The 20,961-nt window shown below is 55.9% G+C and overlaps 1 protein-coding gene across 5 annotated transcripts in view; it reads right to left on the bottom strand.

The window, feature by feature from the left end:
- Nucleotides 1–3,898: 3,898 nt before the first annotated feature.
- FADS2 (fatty acid desaturase 2) overlaps nucleotides 3,899–20,961 on the bottom strand; it is a 34,253-nt gene continuing 17,190 nt past the window's right edge. For 4 of the 5 annotated variants that reach the window (XM_016200469.2, XM_016200468.2, XM_087821914.1 and 1 more), the window contains 9 exons: nucleotides 20,769–20,870; nucleotides 16,133–16,258; nucleotides 11,431–11,491; nucleotides 11,022–11,098; nucleotides 7,254–7,351; nucleotides 6,930–7,026; nucleotides 6,552–6,631; nucleotides 5,757–5,882; nucleotides 3,899–5,433 (listed from right to left, as the gene is read on the bottom strand). In XM_016200469.2, coding sequence (XP_016055955.2) covers nucleotides 5,382–5,433; nucleotides 5,757–5,882; nucleotides 6,552–6,631; nucleotides 6,930–7,026; nucleotides 7,254–7,351; nucleotides 11,022–11,098; nucleotides 11,431–11,491; nucleotides 16,133–16,258; nucleotides 20,769–20,870 — 819 coding nt within the window. In that variant the 3' untranslated portion in view covers nucleotides 3,899–5,381. The remainder of the gene's footprint in view (nucleotides 5,434–5,756; nucleotides 5,883–6,551; nucleotides 6,632–6,929; nucleotides 7,027–7,253; nucleotides 7,352–11,021; nucleotides 11,099–11,430; nucleotides 11,492–16,132; nucleotides 16,259–20,768; nucleotides 20,871–20,961) is intronic. The other variant, XM_016200467.2, reaches the window with a different exon arrangement.

The following is a 20,961-nucleotide window of genomic DNA, read 5'->3' as shown; positions in this document are numbered from 1 at the left end:
ATTTGAGGAAGCGTCAGCAATTTGAAGAAAATACTGAAATGCTGAGCTGGAATATCAGAGGGCCTTTCTGGAGTGGGAGCCAGAGTCTCCCCGCCAGCTGCGGGACTGTCCCCCACGGTTAAGGCCCCCATTGCCCTGGACTGGGTTCCCTCCAGGAAGCAGATGGGGTACAGTACTTCAGTCCTTGTTCAGACCTCCCAGGGATCACCCAACCCCACCCTGGTCAATTCCACATGGCTTCCCCTCCAAACGAGTCTGGCAAGATCAGGGTTTCTGTCAGGACTCAAGGCTGTGTGACCTTGGGGGTTATTCGACCTCTCTCAGGGTAGTATGACTTCCTAGGGTGATGGAAGATAAAAGGGATGTTGTGGAAGGATCTTGGCATAGGGCCCAGCAACAGAGCCCAGAGACTTATTTACAAATTTTATGCACGCAATTCAAGGCACCTGCTCTGACTTGGGAAAAATCCTAGGTTTTCTCTGAGCCTGTTTACTCCTTGAAAGGTATTTCTGCCTTTAAGGCAAATTCCTCATGTCTAGGGCAGGGCCCACTCAGGGCCCCTGCATAGGCTATTCCCTCTGCCAGGAGTCCCCCCTTCCTGTGGCCACCTGTGGAAACCCTGCTGACTCCTGGTGCCATGTGGGCCCTTGGATGGCATTCCCTCTATCCCCTGCCTGGGCAGATGGTCAGTACATTTCCTGCAGAAGCTTTGATGCCCTTATGGGGAGGATACTAACGCCTGGGACTCTAGGGCAGCACGTCCCCACTCAGCCCGAACACTGGGCCTGCAGCGCCCCCCAAGGGGCGCCGGTAGTATCTTCACCATTGTGGGGCAGGCCGTACTCCGTGCTGCCCCTGGTGGTGGCCATGGGGAGTGCACCCTCATCTGCAAATTGGTAGTTGCCTAGTAACTTAAGGGACCCTTAAGGCCACCCTGGCCTCAAGCAGCCGCCCCAACCTCTCCTTATTGGTTGGAATTCTCTGGGCCGGTCATCTTTGCCCTTGTCCCTCTCGGCTCCCCCCATGTTGGATCCCCTGGGGACAGGTCACCACCCTTCTGAGCAGAGCTCTCCCTTCTCCATCTGTAAGTTCCTTAGGCAGTCACAGAGCAGGAACTTAGGGAGCATGTGCAGGATTTGTAAAAGGGAGGAGTGAGGGTCCTGGGTGGGGCCTCTAAGAATCCCCCTCTCCCTGCTTTATGGTCTGTACAGAGCCTTGGGCCCTGAAGAAACGTGGAACTACTGAGAGAAGCCGTGACTACTGAGTCACCTGTGGGCTGACCAGGGCAGGTGGTGGCAAAGGAGGGCCACAGAACCAGGCCCTGCCTGTTATGTCTGGAGGGGCTGGTAGGGGTGACAAACTTCTTTGGCACAAGACAGGCTGTGGCTCTTTCACTGGTCTTCCCACACTCCTCCCCCACACATGCCCAGGAGCACTTGGCTGCCCTGGTCAACTTGGCCTCTCCCAGGCTCCCGGTGCCTGTCACTAATTCTCTAGGACACTTGCTCCTGAACCAGAAGATTTGGAAGAAAGACCTAAATGCCTTCAAAATGAAAAGCAGCATTCATAATGGTGGAGGGCAGTAGGGACATGACCTTTAAATCCCCACATGCTGGGTGGCCGATGGTTCTGCTTACGCATGGCCAGTCTGGTTAGAAACAACGCCCAGCCCAAACAGCGCTGGAGTTCCTGACTGGGGTGCTTTCCCCTCCAGGCCCCCATACAGATGGCTGTAGGGTCCCTGGGACCCACAGCTTATCATTTCCATCCCAGGCGTGGGACCAGGGGCTCTTGCAGAAGCAGTGTCCAGTCCAGAGGGGTGGGCGTCTCCAGGGAAGCTGCACCTGGGACAGCTGAGGAATCTCGATTGGTCCAACGCTCTGTGTCACCTGAGCAGTGGCCAGTCCGAGCCCAGCCCAGGTGGCTGCCACCTCTGTCCTGCTCCTTCTCACCAAAAGCCTCCTCTTTCCTGAGTCCAGGGTGTTAAGTGTCCTGCTGACACCTGAGGAACTTGCCAGGCCACTGGCTGCCTCTGGGGTTCCAGGTCCACACACAGCTCAGGCTGCTCTGCCAGCCCCTCCTCTGGGCCTGGCACCCTGCACATGCCCAAGTCCCCAACAGATTCCCTTTTTTCGAGGTAGCCACCTTAGCTCCCTGTGGGTGGGCTCCAGTCTCCACCCACTCAGGCCAGCCACTGGGCCTCCTGAGAGATCTGACATTTGACAAGAGGGGGTGAGGGGTAAGTCTTAGTCTGAGAAACAACCCTTCCCCTGTAGCAAGTGAAGGAGATGGTCAGGTAAAGCGCTGGGAGCGCTGGGTGAGGAGTCAGGATCCCACGCACTTGCCCTGACCCAGCTGCTGTCAGAGTGGCCTCAGGCCAGTCCTTTGCCCTCTGGTCTTGGCCTCCTGTGAATTGAAGCTTCAGATCTTGTGATCACTCAGGGCCTTGTGCGTTGTGTCACAACTCTGACGGGGTGGGGATCAGAAACCCATGATTTGTGTGTTGAGCAAGAGCCTCAGTGAAGTATGGGGACAGGAGGGGCGGTTAGATAGCAGGTATGGGTGTCAGCTTTCTGACCCAAGGGCAATACTTCAGGGCAAGGTTGGAAGGAAGAAGTCACAGGGAAGATCCAAGTGCCTGTTGACCTGAGCCAAGATTTACCTGGTGTACTCATAGCCACAGTGTCTACCTAGCTTTGTCAGCTCTCCCTGGATCCTGGGCTTGAAGGCCTCTAATGGGTCTAAAGGAGGGCAACGCCAAGGCCAAGGGTTCACAGGTGTTGAGATAACAACATCCTTGGAGCCTGTACCCAGTTCCTTCACTGGACAGATGGAAAGACTGAGGCCTGGAGGGTCAGGGAGGGCAAAAGACTTGCCCAAAGCCATTCAGTGAGCCAGGGGTGGGTCTCTGCCCCGGGCTCAGGCTTCTGCTCCTCGGTCCTACTTGAGTCCCTGCTGGCTGGCTACCCTGAGGTCAAACAAGATGGGGACGAAGACAGTCTATTGTGGAGTGGGTGGTGTTGCAAGGCCAGGTGGGGAGCCCCTGAGGTAGACTAGCCTGACCCTCTTGGCCCTTCTCCGGCTTACCACTGAGCCAGGTCAGAAGTAGTTGGTCATGGAGCAGCATTGCCAGCGGGGGCCCAACTGTACAAGTGTCCCTGGTACATTCCCTTGGACTCTTCGCAGGCTCGGGGGTCGAGCCCCCCTGCAGGACTGCCCCCTTGGACCCAGTCTCCATGACATTACCTATGAGCTGGTTAGTGATGCTAGGCTGGCATGGCACATGCTTCCTTTGGCCCAGGGTGTGGGGACCAAATGAGCCACTGCAGGGGCACAGGCCACATATGGAAGCCTCAGTCTCCAGGGGTTTCCTCAGAGCTTCTGACATTCTTTTTGCCCCCAGGGCTGTATACTGACCAGGAAGTGGGCAAAAGGGAGGTGGCAGAAGCCAGCTGACACCAGGCTGTGGGCACACAGCTGGTCTAGGGATGAAGACAGAGATGGGAATGTCAGGAAGGTGGCCTGTGACAGCCCGTTCTTGCTGCCCACAACGATCTTCCGGGAGGCCTCACCCGGCTCCAGGGTGTTTGGAGTTGGGTTTGCCGAACTGCTAAGAATCCCTAGGAGGAAGGAGGGTCAATTTATTTGGATCATTTGCCCAAAGCTCCTGGCCTGGAGAGCATTTCAGAGAGGGGAAGAGGAAGTTCATGAGTAGAGGCAGCAGGGGTAGGGAGGCCAGAGGGGAGGAGGGGACAGAGGAGAAGGGCTGCCAGTGCCAGCTGGCCTCCTCCCTGCACCCAGTCCTGGCTCCTGCTGCCCCCCCCCCCCCCCCCCAAGCATTAGCAGGCAGGAGCACAAGGCAGTCTGCTCAGCAGGGAAGTGAGAATAAAATTACCTCTTTTATTTCCAAAAAATGTAGGGCTGGGGGAGCAACATGATAAAAATTAAGATCAGTTCCCTATGGATCCATTGGCCTAGGGAGGGACAGCAGCTCCTTGGGCCTCTGTAATTTCTGCAGCAGGGCCTCAGGCAGGGCCAAGGCAGCTCGAAGGCCTGTCATACTAGATACCAGTCCCTCTGGGATGTCCAGCACTGGGGGCTGAGATGCCCTCCCCAAGGCCCACTCTGAATTTGTTCCTGCCCCAAAGCTAAGTACTGGTTAGTGGGTTAGGTTTCCAAATGCAGCAGCTCTGGACGCCCCCAGGGTGGCGGGCTCAGCTCCTACTCCTCACTCTCCTGTCCCCTCGGCTCAGGCTTCCAGCCCCAAACTCTTCCTGGTCGCACTTCCCACGTTGCCCTCGCTTGTTAGGTGCCCCCAACCACCCAGCTCCTCACAGTCACCTCCCCTGGGGCTCCCTCCTTCTCTGCCCCACTGCCCTCCCAACAGTGGTGGCCCTGACAGTGACAGTGGGGGCCACCATGGCCTCAGTGAGTGAGCCGCGCTCAGCCCACTGGCGTTGAGGGGCAGGTGGTAAGAAGCAGATTGTCACAACACCAAGCCCCAATGCCACTCTGGCAGAATGTATCCTGTGGCAAAAGGTTAAAAAACCAGTAGACACGACAGAGTGGAAGACAGTGAGAGCCTGTCCACCCGGCAGCCCCAGTGCGGCTGCCTGGCGGGTCACAGCACTTTGGAGAAGGGTCTGTCTGAGTGCTACAGAATCTGAGGCCTACCAACTAGGACAAACATCTGAACGGGGTGGGGGATGGGACTGAGTGACTAGGCCCCCTGACCGGGCCCCCAACCTCTGCAGAGCCACCTGCGGGTCTGCCTCCTTGGACCCCAGGTCCCAGGCTCTGGAGGTGGGAGGAGGGTGGAAGGTGGTGGGACAAAGTGCTCAAGCCCTGGCCAGAGGGCTCCAGTGGGGCGAGGACATTTTCCTGGGCCCAAGGCCTGAGCAGGCCGCAGCCTAGAATCACTAGGCATCTCCCTACAAAAGGGCAGACTGTGGGTGCTGTCAGAGCGTGGAGCTGGCCTGCAGGGTCAGGGGGTCAGGGGGCCATCTCGCCCGCCTGACTGGACCCAGCCCACACACCCCAAGAGTAGCTGAGGGAGGGTGGCAGGAGTGTGAAGCCCGAAGGCCAGGCTGCAGGGGGCAGGTGTGTCTGTGGACAGACGTCTGGCAGATGTGCAGGGACAGAGGGTGGAGGCAGGTCTGCAGCCTCCTCTCTCTCTGCTCCCAGGGGGACTGACTGAGAGCGAAGTAGAAGTAAAGGGAACATGGAGAGGAAAACAGGAGCAAGACCAAAAATGGGGTCTGTGAGCTGGCATGTACCCCAGCCTCATGGACACCTCTCAGAACAAAAACCCACCCCTCCCTCTGGCTGTCATCCATCCCAACTTGCTCCCCCGTCCCTATGGGCCCCCGAGGGCTGCAGCTTCATTTGTGGAGGTAGGCATCCAGCCATAGCTCCCCAGACTTCTTCAGGGACCTGGGAGGAAAAAGGGGAGGGGACAGTCAGGGGCTAGGAGAGGGGCTGGGGAGGCCACGCTGGGGATGCATGTGCTTCCCCTCAGCCCTCACCAGGGGCTGCCAGCTCAGGGCTCCCCAGGGGACCCCCCGTGGAGGCACAAAGGGAAGGCCCTCATCCAGCCCAGAGAGAGAAGCCCTGCAATTCCTAGTAAAGGAGGAGGCCTGGTGGGCACCCGTGCCAGCCGGCTCCGCCCCTCTGGGGTTGCCCGGTCTCCACCATGGGTGGTCCCGGCTAATGCCTCCGGTCCGAGCCCCGAGCCCCGGCACCCGTGGGCCCCTTACCGGACGATGTCCTGCAAGGCCCTCAGCAGCGGCTTCTCCTGGTACTGGATGCCGTGCTTGGCGCACAGAGACTTCACCAGCGGGGCGATCTTGTGGAAGTTGTGCCGGGGCATGGTGGGGAACAGGCTGCGGGGAGCGAGGGGCAGCGTGAGGGTGCTGCCTCCCCTCGGCCCAGAGGCTGGCAGGGCCCAGGGAGGCCTCGTTTACAGCTCTCCCTATGTGCCCACCCAGGTGGGGGGTTGTTCGTGGATGGCTGTGTTTGTGCTCTGGGGACTGGAAGGAAATTTGATGGCTGGAGACAACACCATGATTTTCTAAAGAGGAAATAAATGAACTAGAGGGGGTGAGGGGGAAAAGGTACAGTGACTGTGGAGAGGAGAGGATGAGGGACAGCAGGGGTGGTAGGGGTTTGGGGGAGCCCCTCATCATCTCAGTTCCAGATAAGCTACCTAACCTAGCCTCAGTTTCCCAGTAAATACAGTGGGATCAATTGCCCTGCCCTGCCAGGCTCACGGGATCAAGGGAGATGCTGGTGTAAGCTCTCGGTGACTGCAGAGCTATGCCCACAAGTGAGGTGGCTGTGACGATGACCACGTGGCACAGGGAGCCCGTGCTCTGGCCTCAGTTGGGCTGGCTATAGAGCATGCTCTAGGGCTGGTTGGTGGGGGAACCTCACCACGGGGGGGAGAGGGAGCCCCCCAAATGCTGTCCTCTGCCTAGATGGGGCTGGTGGCCGCTTTCCCTCCCACTGTGTGTGGCCTGCCTGCCCCCGGCCCCACCCACGCCTGCACTCACTGGTGCTCAATCTGGAAGTTGAGGTGACCGCTGAACCAGTCATTGAAGAAGGACTGCTCCACGTTGCAGGTGGCTGCCAGCTGTACGGGGTAGGAGTGGGGGGTGGTGGCAGGAGTGAAGAACAAAGGGCCTCGTCTCCTTCCCATAAGGCCCGGACTTACCCAAGGTCTCAGGGCCACCCCTCCATGTCATACTGCTCTGCCTGGAGTCCTCAGTCCACCCAGATTCCCCACTGGTCCCTCCCAAAGAGCCCTGCCACCCTTTCCTGCCTAGCCCTGTGCAGAGCAGGGGAAGGACAGACAGCCCCAGGGAAGCCCAGCACAGCTCTGAGTCCACTGGGGAGCCACAGACATGGACGAAGGGCCCTGGTGACCTCACCTGGCTGCTGAACCAGTCCCGGTAGGGCTCTCGGTCAATCTCCATGACGATGTGATTCATCTGCGTGACCCATACAAACCAGTGGCTCTCCAGGAACCTGGGAGAGAGTGCCACTCGGTGCGGGGCCCTGCCACAGGGGGGACAGCTCCTCCCTCCAACCCCAAGCGGCCCAGGCAGGTGCAGGGGGTGAGCTGAGGTGCCAGGATGTGAGGCCCAGGGCAGGAAGTGGGGACCTCAGAGCCTTTCCTCTTGGGTCCCTCTAGTCAAAGCTCCTGTCACTGCCAGTGCTGGGGACCCAGGGATTGACCGGCAAAGCTCAGGCACCTGATGAAGTTGAGGAAGAGGGTGGCTCCGAGGACGCCGTAGAACGGAGTGTAGGTGAGGAAGAAACGGGCGTAGTAGCTGATGGCCCAGGCCAGGTCCTGCCGAGAAAAACACGGCTAGACCGGGAGGGCCCATCCTCCCTGGGCCTGTGGCCCCACCACAGCTGAGTGCACATGCCCGCCAGGCAAAGTGTCCGAGACACTCCCACGGGCGCCTCGGAAGCTGGGCGGCAGGTGCCTGCTCGTGGGGCCCTGAGAGGTCATCTTTGTTTCCGGGGAAATGCTGAGCGTTTCAGCAGCAGGAAGGGAGCTGTGTGCTCTGCCTTCAGGGAAAGAAACAGAGATGGCACCAGGGGACATGAGCTGAGGGGCATCCACAACAGCCCTTTCGTGGTCCCGGGGATTCTGACTGTGCACCTCCCCTCTCCATGTCACCTCCCCCCCCAGCAGGCTCAAAAATAGCACCTTCCTCCACACTCATCCAGCACAACAGTGTGTGTGTGTGGGGGCAAAGGCCAGAGACCATCCACCCCCTGCCTCGGGGCCCTTGCAGGTATGCAGTGTGCTTTCTGTGTGCCACCCCCGAGTCCATGTGCCTCAGCTGGACCACATCAGGAGCCTCCCACAGGTCTCTGGCTCTCCCTCATGCACCCATGGCAAACAGAATGGCCATCCTAACACCAAGCAAATCCCCTGCTAGGCCTCCACCCTACCCAGAGTAGCCCCTCTCTTCTCAGCAACCTCAGGGCCTTTGCACTGTGTCCTCTGCCAGGAATGCTCATGCAGTAGCTGGATCCCCATCACTTCTCCTTCCCAGAGCCTTAGAGGGCAGTGATCAGAGCACAGGCTCGGGGTCAGGCCGCCCGTGCTAACCCAGCTCTACCACTGGCTTTGCGTAGCTGTCAGTGGTTTACTTCGCTGTGCCTCAGTTCCCCCATCTGTAGGATGGGGAGAAAACCTCCCACCGAGGCTCTACATGGCTCGAATGTGTGCTGTAATAAGTGTAGCCTGCAGTATGAGCTCTCATGACTCCAGTCAGCCCCCTGCACCACTTTGCCACCATAGAGATCTTCCTAACATGCAGATTGGATCAGGCCCCCTCCATCCTTGGAGCCACTGCTGGCCTCATTCCCTGCCGGGGGACAAAGGATAAAATCCAGCCCCTGGGTAGGACACACCAGCCCTTCACACACCTGCCCGACCTTGTCTCGTCTGCAGCCCATCTCCTGACCTACGTGCACCGGCCAGGACATGCTGTGTCCGGGCTGTATTTGCAGGGAGGCAACTCCTTCCCTTATCTGCTTGGCAAACTCATCCTTCAATCAGCTCTGTTCAGTTAAGCTCCACAAACATTTAGCAAATGCCTTCTCTGTGTCAGAAGCTATGTTAGGTGCTGGGAGCAAAAGGTCATTCAGAAGCCAGAGCCTCCAAGGACAGGCTTATAGAGATTCCTTCCATATCACATGGGAGGGGACAGGTAGTCACGGGGGTGGGTGGATGAAGACATGGTGTGGGGCCCTGACACTACCCTGGGATTTAGGAAAGTCCTGAGCTGGGCTGGGATACACCAGAGGTCAGCCAAGCAAAGAACAGTAGGAAGGATATTTGCAGAAGAGGCAAGGATACAAAGAGAAAGAAAAGCCCAGACAGGGGAGACTGCAGAGGGTATGTGCTGGGGGAGGCGAGCGGCAGGAGCTGTGTTTACATACAGATTCTGTTATATATTCCCGAGGCCAAGTTCTACACACGTGGTCATGGGCCCCTGGGTCCCTAGTCAAATCCACCATGAATCTGCAACACCAAGTCTGGGAGCAGTCAGGAGGCCCAGCCTTTTGGCCCAGCCTGAACGCTATTTCCTGGCAGGGGCCAGGGCAGGCCTGGAAAGGCCAGGGGGCCCTATCAGATTTCCCTGGCTCTGCCATCTGATCCTGTTCAGGTATATAGTCTGATTTCCTTTCCTGCTGTCCCTACTTAATTGCTTTGCTCCTTAGGGAACAAACAGTTAAAAAAAAAATTTAAAACAAATAAAAAAAGATTAAATATTCATGTCAGGAGTCATCTGTCATGAAAGCAGATTAAAATACCCCCAGCAGCATCACCTGACCCAGCACAGCAGGGCTCACATTCCTTTTCAGCCAAGACTCTCTCCAGGGCCCAGATGAGCCTGGTGCAAACAGCGGTCACTGTAGGAGCAGATCTGGGTTCAAATTCCCATCACTTAACTGATCTGGAAATTCCATTCCTCCAGCCCATTCCTGCCTTGTTGGTCAACAGGGTTAAATGATACACTGCAGGTGGCAGAGCCTAACTATTCCTAGAACTCCGAAGGTACCGATGAAATGCTCCCTTTTGGGAATATAACATATCTTGGAAGTGAGTTGTGCAGGTTCTACCAGCACAGGGCTGGCAGAGATTTCCAGAGTCTCACCTCTGCCCCAACCACCCCGCCTGCTCCTGAGCCCAGTCCTGGCTCTCGCAGCAGAATCAGCAACCGTGGGTGGCCCCTTTGCCTGTACTTGCAGTGAGAAGATGTAAGACAAGGTGCTTTGATGCTACACATACACAGGGTACTGTTATTTCAGAGAGATTGGTGGCTGAAGTATGGGGGGAGGGTCTTGGATATGCATTGGGAGGCCTGGGTTCTACAGCCCCACCCACCCCTTGGTGTCCCCTTGGCTAAGTCCCAAACTCTCAGTCTCAATATCTTCATTTATGAAACTGAGTTTTAAAAAAAGTAAGAGACCAGCGATACCTAGCAAGTGACTCTGCGGAGAGCAGTGCCCTGTCCCTGTCCCACTGAAACCCGCTCTGCCTGTGCTGACCACTCCATCCAGGCCATGCCATCGCGAGCACCTTATCCTCTGGCAGAATCACGTCTACAAGTCTACACAAAGTCAAGGACCGATGCGTGCACAGCATGGTCAGTCCCTCTCCAGGGTCCCCTTCTCTCTCTGGGGCAGAATCCAGAGACTCCCTTCACTCTGGGGTCATGGGCTGCACAGTGTCCCCTAAAATGCCTGCGTTGGAGACCTAATCCCTAGGACCTCACAACTAGATCTTATTTGGAGACAGGGTTGCTACAGATGTGATTAGTTAAGATGAGGTTATTAGGAGAGCCGTTGTCCTTATAAAAAGGGGAAATTTGGACACAGATGGAGACACCCGCGCAGGGAAGACGATGGGAAGACACGTGAGAAGGTGGCAGCCATCCACAAGCCAAGGAGAGAGGCCGACCAGAGGCTTTCTCACAGCCTCACAAGGACCAACCCCAGCCATGCCTCCGCCCTGGGCTTCCAGCCCCCGAACCGTGAGACAACGTGATTCTGTTAACAGGACGGCCGCTCAGTCTGTGTACTTTAATACCCAGCTTTAGCAAACTAATACACCTGTCGTCTCAGCCGCCGCCGGGCTGCCCTCTATTGACCAGCCCAGTGCCGTGTGACGAAGGCAAGGGCTGGAGCAGAGCCGCGGGTGGGTGGCCACCTTTGGCTCTGATCACACTGCCTTCAGGAACTTTCTGAGGGGGCTCTGCAAAGGTAGTGGCTCCCCAGTGGGCCCCCTGTGAGGGTGGACCTTTAGGAGTGGGGTACAATGGCCTGCCAGCTCCTGGCAGCCTCAGAGCAGGTCCCACCCTGAGAGTGATAAGGCAGCCACCCCAAGAGGAAATGCCTGGGGCCCCACAGGGGTGCAGGAGGGCACAGATCTCTGGGGTCCACCACCCAGACTCCCCCTCCCCATACTCCCAGGCCAGCTGTGCCCCTTGACTCACCACCCAGTCTTTGCGGACGATCATGGTCATGATGATCTGGTACTGGAAGTACATGGGGATGAGCAGCGGTGGCCCAACTGCAGGGGAGAGTGGAGCAGAGGTGCTTAGGTGTCCCTGGTCTGGGCTAGAAGAGCAGGAGGAGCCAGGGTGGGGGCCCTGGTGCCCACGGGGGTGGCTAGGAGCAGACAACACCTCTACCCCACCCCCACCCAGGGATCACGGAGCAAGTGCTTGCCTCTCCCGGCCTCTGTGTCCCAGCTGCATGAATGGCCAGCAAGGATCTGCACGGGGTGGCTGCTATGGCCCTGCTTTTCCTAACAGGTTTAGTGTCACTTTCCGAGTCTGGAAAGGGTGTCAGTGGGAGAGGAACAGACGGGGTCCGGGAGAGGCTGTGGGCGCCCGCACTCACTCAGGAAGAAGTACTCGTGCTGGTGGTTGTAGGGCAGATATTTCAGCTTCTTCTTGCCATACTGAGGACAGAGCAGAAACTGTGAGTGTCTAGCACCTGGAACCCTTCTGGGCCCAGCCTCCCGTGCCTGCCCCCAAGCCTGGGCCCCTCTGGCCCTCTAGGCTCCTGGCTCCGCAGGGTAACAGCAGCCAGCATTTCCTCTGCCCTGGCTCAGTGTGCGTCCCCGAAGTTCCTGCGCTGCATGCAGGCCTCAGCTCATGCTCCACCTGAGCCCATGAGCCACTTCTCAAGCTAAGGAGCAGGGTCAAGTCCCTGCCCAAGACCACATGAGAATGGGCCCAGCAGGGATCTGCACTTAAGAAAGCAGACTCAGAGCCCAGATGACAGTCACTAAATTGTTGGTGAATGCACAACCGAACAACTCACACAGGGGCACAGGCCCCCAGAGGGAGTACCTGGGCTAGTCTCCATCCCTTTGGGTGATCCCGGGGAGTTCCCCAGAGCCGAAGGAGCTGCAAGAGCCCAGGTAAGGGCCTGGCGAGTTCTGAATAGTCACCGCGGGGCTGGGAGCATCTACCTTGGAGCCTCCTGCAGTTTCCAAAGCTGATCACTCCTCCCAGGGCTCCAGTTCCCTCCCCGGTGGAGCCTGCACCCCTGGGCAGCCTGCTGCCCTGATACTCCGAGGGAGGAGGGCTGGGCTGGGGCCTGGGCATCCTCACTGTACAAAGCTGCTCAGGTCACTCTGAGCATGAGCCAGTGGGAGAGCCATGGCTCCACAGGGTCCCTATAGCCCTTTAATTCTAAAGCTTAGCCCCCTGGGACCAGCCTGCCCTGCTCCTTAGAGGCTGAGACCAAGAGATGCTGCTTGCTTGCCATGCTGGGGTCTGTGAGGGGAGTCTGGGCCAGGGCGAGACCCTGCACAGGTCACTCAGCCCTCTGAGCTCCATTTGGCACCCATATCAATGTTAAGAAAAGACAATGAGCCCTGGCCGGCGTGGCTCGGTTGAGAGTCATCCAGTGCACCAAGAGGTCATGGTGTGGGGCTGACTTTCTGGCTCTTTTCTTCACATACTCAGTTCTTTGCCAAAACCCAGCCTTGTAAGTCATGGGCGCAGGGAAGGGAAGGGAGAGGTATTTTAGAATGTACCAAGCTAGGAGGGGGACTCATGGCTTCTTCTTTCATCAGGAAGCAGGAGTGATCCACAAACGCATTTCCCTTAACGCCCGCCAGGTGGTGGCCCTGGGCAAGGTCCCATGGGACCCAGACGCCCTGGTTTAGAGCAAGATGGGCTGGGTTTGGATGGTGGCCCTGCTTTTTCTAGCTGTAACCTTGAGCACGTTATTTCATCTCTCTTCGTCTTAGTTGTTCCACCTATAAAATGGGTTTGTTGAGAGCTCCTGCTTCATGGTTAAGCAAGGATTAAGTGAAGACCTGCGTGCAGCGCTCAGCACAGTGCTGGGCCCTGGACTTACTCGCTAAGAGTCTGCCGTCCTCCCCAGTGGGACCCCCACACCTCCTCTCCTCCAGGAGAGCCCTCACCACACACAGGGAGAGAGCTGGGGGTGGTGGGGCCGTCAGAGGGGAGACGCAGGGAGGACAGAAGGTGCTTTCACCCAGGCGGGGTATGGGTGGCTTATTGTGTCCAGACCCCAAGAAGGAGATGGTGGCTCACAGGGCTCTCTTTGATGCATTCCCAAACTTAGACTGATTGGGGACCCAGGCCAGGGGCACGGGGAGGGGGAGCACTGCCAGCCGGGTGGCCTGGCTTCCTGGAGTCCCACAACCCTTTGCCCTGGCCGGCTGGCCCTCCTGCGCTCAGCCCCTCCACGGACCACAAGGCCAGGCTTGGATTACGGGCTTGGATGCCAGGAGCATGTTCAGGGGACTTTTCAGCTTTGGAACAAAATGTCTGAGTAAGGACAAGGGCCTTCCTTGTCCGTTCAGGGTGGGGGAGGGGAGCGGTCGCAAAGTCTAGCCCCAGCCTCTGGGAACCTGCAAACTCACAGAGGGAAGGAGCAGCAGGGCCGCACCAGGCATGCGCAGAGCAGCACCACCCTGGACCTCAGTCCACGGGCCCGGGAGGGCCACTCGGCTGCTCAGGGACGGCCACCTGACCGGGAAGCCCAGGGGTCAGTGGCGGGCAGGCGGGGGCCGGGAGAGCGCTCCGACCGACGGGTGGGAAAGCAGGATCTTGGGCAGGGCGGCGGAAACCTCACAGCGCCCTGGGGAAGTGGCCTCGATGACGTGGCCAAAAACAAGGGTGAGCAAAGTCGGGCTGCCCGAGCCACCGGCATCGCTGCCATTTCATCCTGTTCTGGAAGCTCCAGGGAGGTCGTAAACCCAAACCAGACAAAAGGGTGTGGCGCTAGGAGAAGGAAAGAGACTAATATTTCATTATTTCCGGGGATATGATTGTCCACCCAGGAAACTCAAAAGCGTCACCTGAAAAGCAACTAGGCGGCTCCGGAGAAACGTGAGGGCAGAACATTGACTTAGCCCAGTCCCGTCGGGCAAAAGCGAAACATTCAAAAGCGAAACTACAAAACACTGAAAAGACTATGTATGAAGAACAGTTTAAGCATAAAATAAATGAAGGACTCTAGGGGCTGGGGGAATGAACACATTTTGCTACACAGAACGAATAAAACAAGTTGGGGGAAGCCATAAGTAAGATGGAAAGGCAGACACCCACTAGGCGACGCCTCGCCTCACTGCGTGCTGGGCGGCCTCTGGAGCGCTGGCTGGGCTGCCTTGTTCATGGCATGTGGGCGTAAGAGCCCTGGCCCTGGTGTGGGGGGTGGCCTGCATGGGACAGATGCCATCAGACTCATTGTCACCAGAGTCCCTTCCAGGGCAGTATGGTTCTGTGGACACCAGGGCACAGCTCAGCCAGGAACCCAGAAAGAGGTGCCCTTTCCCCCCAAAAGAGAGGATTGACTGGAGCACTGTGGCCCTGGCCATAGTTTTTCAAATGCTACCGGCAACTGATTACCAGACCCCCAAAACCTCCCGCCCAGCCCCTGCCCAAAAGCCAGCCTTGGAGAAGTGTCTAGAGAAAGGAGACGTTGGAAGACGTTTCACTGGCCACCAGGCAGACAGGAAAGACGCCTCCCTGCCAGCGTCGTTGGTGACACTAGATCTTGTTAGGGACAGAGAGCATATCTGTCAGGACACAGCCAACAGCTGTACAACATGAAGCCTCACTCGGCAAGGGCAGCCTTTGTCTTCGCTTACAGGAGGCCCCGAGTTAATCAGGTCCGCCATCTAGATACCTCTAATCAAAGCCAGCAGGCTTTCCTAGAAAAACCCCTCAAGCATGTACTTTGGCACAGAGGCCCCACGCTTCCAAAGTACCAAGTTTTGGCTCATTTCCTCTGAATCGATGATGTCACAGAACCCCCATTTTTCTGCTCAGGTATTCTATCAGGTGGACATGAAATGGGAGAGAGGAGGTACAAACCGGAATTGGGGCAACAGGCTCTCTCCTCTCCTGTTGCAAGCCTTGGATGCCAACACTGCTGGGAACAGGACGGAATTCAAGGCACTGCTCCTCACCGAGGCCCACGTGCCTCACCTGGCGGATGCTCACTGAATCTCTACTCTGTGCCCTGCTCTGTGATGCTAAGATTTTCATGAAAGCAACAAGGACGGTCTCATCTTTGACATCATCAGTGGAGTTCCAAAAATCAAAGCATACGTGAATTTCTTTTTTTGGAAATTGAAATATAATACAGGCTGTCACAAAGAGGTTCCACCTTTTTAAAAAATGCATTGAGGACATTCTTCATATAAATTGGGAGTGCTTTTATTAAAAGGAAATGAAGGATGAGCAACACCAAATTTTCCTGTCTATAAAATAGCGTGGGAAACATTACGGAGTAGAAACAGAGCAGAGCTCTGGGACTCTCGGGAGGAGGTCCATGTTTGGTGAGGCGGCAAGCTGCAGAACAGGGGATCTAAGTTTTAATCTTTGCTTTTGAAAAACAGATTATGCGTGTTTATACACACATAGAAGATACATGGCATGTTGTCACAGTGGTTACCCTCAGGGGCATGACATTTGGGGCAAAGGGGGGATGGCGGAGAGAACAGGAGACACATTTTTCAATTTTGTATATTTCTGTTCCACTTTATAAAATGCACTCATATTAAAATAAAGGCGTGTGACAGAGTGGAAGAAAATGGCCAGCTGTCAGGTCTGGGGCCTCCACCCCACCACTACCTGTGTGACCCTGAACACACCCTTCCACCTGCTGAGCCTCATTCTGTCACCGCTGATGAAGCGGGTGGACGGGACCATGCCCATGTGCCTTCCAGCATCGAGGACTGTGACTTTCCAAAAAGCCTTCCTTGACCTGGCCTCTGGGGATCAAGCCTGAGCCCTGGAATTGTGTCTTCTTGCAAACCGAGATCAGAGTTCCCCCTTCCCCGGGAAAAAACAAGCCAGGAAATGCCTTTCCCCGGCATGGGGAGCGGGGGAGGCATCTAACCAACACTAACACGCTGGAAGGAGCTCTGTCCACTTTTTACACGTGAAATCATTCCACAGAAACCCCAGCTTGAGGAATTCAGGGCGTCTAGGAGAGGGGTCCATGTAAACGTCGAAACATCAGGTCTGGCTGGCTGTTCACTCTCCAGAATTCTTCCCCATCCCCACGCAGGCCGAACACCCCCTGCGTCCATACCGGCCCCTTCTCTTACCTCAATGGGCTGCCATTCGCCCAGGACGAACACGTGCAGCATGTTCACATCTGGATCCTTCTGGAAGATGTTGGGCTTGGCGTGATGCTGGAAGTGGCGGTGGTTCCACCAGTTGGCAGAGGCACCCTGCGGGGGAGAGGGGGGTGAGGGGTGCGGTCTGCCGGGGGACCTGAGCTCGCCAGCTCCTCCAACACCCAGGGCCGGCGTCTGTTACACTCAAGGTGTCTGTGAAGGAACTCGGCCCTGCCAGTCCTGAGTCAAGGACACTGGCGGCCCGGACTTCTGAGTGGAGCAAGTCACCCCATCCCTCCAGGCCTGTTTCCCCAGTAGCAAGGCAGTGACGGCGGGCGAGGACAGCCGGTGACGCCCCACGGGGCAAGCGCTTCAGCAGGCGAGGGGTGGCCTCTGCGCCCCTCCAACATCAGGTGGGAGCCTCCGCGCCCCCTCCTCTGCGCGGCTCCTGTGTGCCGTGTTGTACGAGAAGGCGTTTCAGGGACAGTAGGAGTGGTCACGGTGCACGGAGCGGCTACAGGGAGGACTGGTTAAATCTCCAACACGCACAGGGAAAAGCTTCCTGTGTCTAGCATGAAGGTATAAAACTAAGATTCCAGGAGACAGAAGCATTACATGAGTATTTCTTTCCAGGCCACAAATGTGTCCCACCAGCGGAAGCTCCTAATACTTTTTTTTTTTTAATATGTCTTTACTGATTTCAGAGAGGAAGGGAGAGGGAGAGATAGAAACATCAATGATGAGAGAGTCATTGATCAGCTGCCTCCTGCACACCCCTGACTGGGGATCGAGCCCACAACCCGGGCATGTGCCCTGACTGGGAATCGAACCTTGAGCTCTTGGGTCCTAGGTCGACGCTCAACCTCTGAGCCTCGCTGGCTGAGCCTAACACATTCTGAGGGCACATCCCGCCACACAGTGGCCCCCTGACGCACAGAAAGAAACAAGACTCTGAGCTTTCACATCAGGACTTCATGGGTAAACTGCTATTGGATCCATCAATGCTTTGGCCAAGGATCTGGCCCATCTACGGAAAGGAATAAAAACTAAAACAAACATTTTACTTGGGAGATGTTCTGGCACACCCTGGGTGGGAACAGCCGTGAGCAGCTGTGGGCTTTGCAGTGACCTCAGGCACCTAGGCGCGGGCGGGCCTCAAATCCTGTCAGAGCAAAACAAAGTGACAGGAGTGAGAGCTTAGAGGATTAAGGAATCTGATGACACACTCGACTTCCTAGCCAAAAGGAACCAAATTCCTAATAAAAATGAAACGGAAAATCTCTGGAACAAAGAAATTAAGACTCAAGGCCTGTTATGAGTAAGCACCTTTGTTGAGTAACTGGAAGAAAGCAAGATGGGCTGTGGGTACCAACGAGGTGGGACCATCCCTGCACTCAGATCGGACGGAATGACCCAGCCCGTGGTCTCAGAATGTGGTGGCGAAGTTGCCTGCCCCAGGGCTGAGGTGGGGAACAGAGGCAAGCCCCTGTCTAGCAAGGGAGTCGGTGTCACACCACACTGAGACAGGGCCCGTGGGGCTGGGCAAGTTTCGGGCGGCCGCTCAGGCCTGCACTTGGCCTGCAGGCTGGGAGGCGGGTCCAGGCCCGAGCCAGGGTGCTTTACTGACAGAGGGAAGAGCCTAGGTGAGGGCCTTGGGGGAGGGAGGGGGACTGTGGGCTGTTCCAGAAGCCAAAGGAGGGCCCCTCGGTTGGGCCCGAGGCTCAGGATGGCAGCCAGCGGTGCTGGGCTGAGCCACATCAGAGCCCGAGAGAAAAGGTGCACCTTGGTTTTGCCTCGTCAATGACATTTTCCAAATCTACTTTTTGGCTCATCTCGTTTTCAATTGAGAGAACTGCTAAGTGTGTGATTTCAATCAAGTGATGATCTTAAATGATTTTCAATTAACCGAAATTAAAACAGCAAATTGTTTTGCTATAAATAATATGGTTAAACTTAATGTTGGGGTTTGTAGTACACTGACTTTCTAATTTTTAAGTATTTGTTAACTACTATAATGCTCTGGGGGGGAAAGAAATCAACCATTAAGAAAAGAACACTTACGAACATGTGTACAGAGACACGAGCTTTTCCCTTTGCCTCCGGTTCCAATATGGCTCAGCACAGTCCTGATCTTTATTTGAAATGTTGATATTTTGGGCCCTGGTCGGGTAGCTCAGTAGGTTAGAGCATTGTCCCGATACGCCAAAGTTGCAGGTTCAATCCCCGGTCAGGGCACATACAAGAATCCACCAACGAACACATAAGTAAGTGGAGCAACAAATCAATGTTTTTTTCTCTCTCTCTCCCTCTCTCTCTCTAAAAACAAAACAATTTTTTTTAAAAGTTGATATTTTGTTGATTGTGGATTTTTTTTGCATTAATTTTGCTTTTTCAAGAAAGTAGTGCATTAAAGCATCATCTCGATTATTGTTTCTTGGTGTTCCCTTAAATTGCCTCATTTGCTTCACTCTAGTCCTGGCCCAGTGGCCTGGCCCGAGGCGAGACTGTGGAAAGGCTGGCGGGTTCCGGGCCTCCATCTCCAGAGTCTAGATGGCGCCAGGCCCTGCTGTTTGCATTTTATCCTAAGTGCAATGCCGAACTACAAAAAGGTTTTAAGCAGAGGTATGAGTGCTTAGGACTGCCTTTATATAAGAGCATCCTCCGGAAGAAATGTCCACCAGAAGTGGCATGGGCCGAAGGAAGAGGGAAGTCAGGACGTGGGGAGCTCACACATGGAATCCTACAACTGCGCAGGCTGAGACTAAGAAGCAGGTCCCAGTCCCTCAAGGCTCCCGGCATCCTGTTCACTGTCCTCACTGCTTGTACTAGAACATCTGAGTTGACAGGGCTCCCTACAGTCAGACCCTTTTTGTCCCAGCAAAGGGACCGGAGGAACAGATCACCTCATGAGACTGTCTGCAGCTGGGTGACCACCCAGTGCAAGAGTAATTCCAGGCAACCTGTGATCGCCCCGGCTCTGGGGAACCCCTGGGTGAGCTGCACAGCCACGCCACTGGCCTAGACACAACACAAAGGACACAGCCAGCAGGGGGCCTGACCTCCTCTAGTCTGTGAGCTCAAGTACTGTCTTCCCATCATTCCAGAATTCCGATTTCATAAGAGAGGGTTCTCCATGGAGGCTGACCCTCTGTTCTGACCTTGTCTTCCATTGGACACAGGAGCTGTGCTCCAGGGCCCTTCAAGGACTGGGGACATCAGCTCCTGCCCAGAATCTGGGAACAGGACACAGCCCATCTTTGTTGAGTGCGTGGGGATAGCATGGGTTGGGCGTGAAATGCTACTTTCCAATACTGAGGAGGGTTTTATCCAACAGAAAAGCATATAAAATGAGACAAAGTGCTCTACTATGTGCACCCTCTCCCCTCCCCTCTGAAATCCTGGAAGAAAACCAGGTTTTCAGACTGCTTCAGGTTCAGCGCCAGCCCAGCCACTTGCTGTAGAACTGGTGACTAATTCAATGGTAGTTCACCCCCAACCAGATCTGGAGCCTGCAAGCCAAGGGCTTGAAGGTCTGGGTTGCAGGGGGATAAGTTAACCCTGACATGTAGCTCTTCCCAAGCCAGGGTGGGGAGGGTGGAAGTCTTCAGGATGCAGCCTTTCTTAGAATGCAGCTGGATGCTGTTGGGAAAGGGCTGGGGCGAAGGATGATCTGTTTCAGAGAGAGAGCTGGCAAGGCCTTGTTTGCCAAACCAAAGAGATAACGCCTATCAAATCAGCACAAGGTCAATGGCAAGTCCAGTTAGGGTTTTACAAACTTACCACTTCCGTGGGCCAGCCTCCTGTCTGTAGGGTGGACAGTAGATCCCCGTCTTACCTCCTGGGTTTTAAACAACTTTGGTCCTTTGGCTCAGACACTCATTATACTTGTGTGATGTCCCCTTATCTAAAGACTTCTATGATGAAAGTATCTCCTTTTCTTACCCCAAAGCATTATCTGAGATGGCTTATGATAAAGGACTCACAAAACAAAGCGATGAAAATGAAGATAAACGGCGCACAATGAAACGGGAGGTTACATTTAACAAAAGCTAGACTGAGGATGGCCCTGCTCCAAGTCTTGCTTTGTTTCCCAGGAGGGGAAAAAAAAGGAGGACCTCAATGTATCAAACAGCTCACATTACTCCAATTCATCAAGACAAACTGTTTCTCTACTGGCCCCAAACGAAAAGGAATGTATTAGAAAGGAGCAAACAGTATAATCAACGGAGTCAACCGACCAAAGAGGCATGTGTCTGTCTTCAAAACTAGCATACTGGCCCTAGTTGATTTGGCTCAGTGGTTAGAGCGGTGGCCAGCAAACTGAAGGGTCCCAGGTTTGATTCTAGCCAAGGGCATGTACCTCGGTTGCAGGCTCAATCCCTGGCCCCAGCTGGGGTGCGTGCGGGAGGCAACCAATCAATGTGTCTCTCTCACATCCATGTCCCGCCCTCCCCCCCAGCACACTGGTTTTGTGGGCCTAATGAGATAGGGAGTCCAGGCTCAGAAGGTCGGAGAAGTGGGGGATTTGAAAGTTGCACAGCTGGGGACCTGGTCTCGGGGGAAAGGGAGACGCGCTGCACCAGCTGTTAACTGACGGAGGACACCCAGGGCTGCTGACACATACCTTTAAGTGGCCAATGATGAACTTGTGGACGATGTGGTTCCACGTGGATTTCTTGTAGACGGAGAGGTGGCCATAATCGTGTTGCAGCCATCCAGCTTGGGCCTGGGGACAGAGGGCCACAGATGCTCTCCCAGCGGCGGCACAGGCGCCAGGCCTCCGAGAGCTGGGGGGACCGGGCGCTCTGAGTGGCTGG

Source organism: Miniopterus natalensis, chromosome 11 (assembly GCF_054644295.1).
Source record: "Miniopterus natalensis isolate mMinNat1 chromosome 11, mMinNat1.hap1, whole genome shotgun sequence".
NCBI classification, from domain to species: domain Eukaryota; kingdom Metazoa; phylum Chordata; class Mammalia; order Chiroptera; family Miniopteridae; genus Miniopterus; species Miniopterus natalensis.
This window is presented reverse-complemented; position numbering and strand designations above follow the sequence as displayed.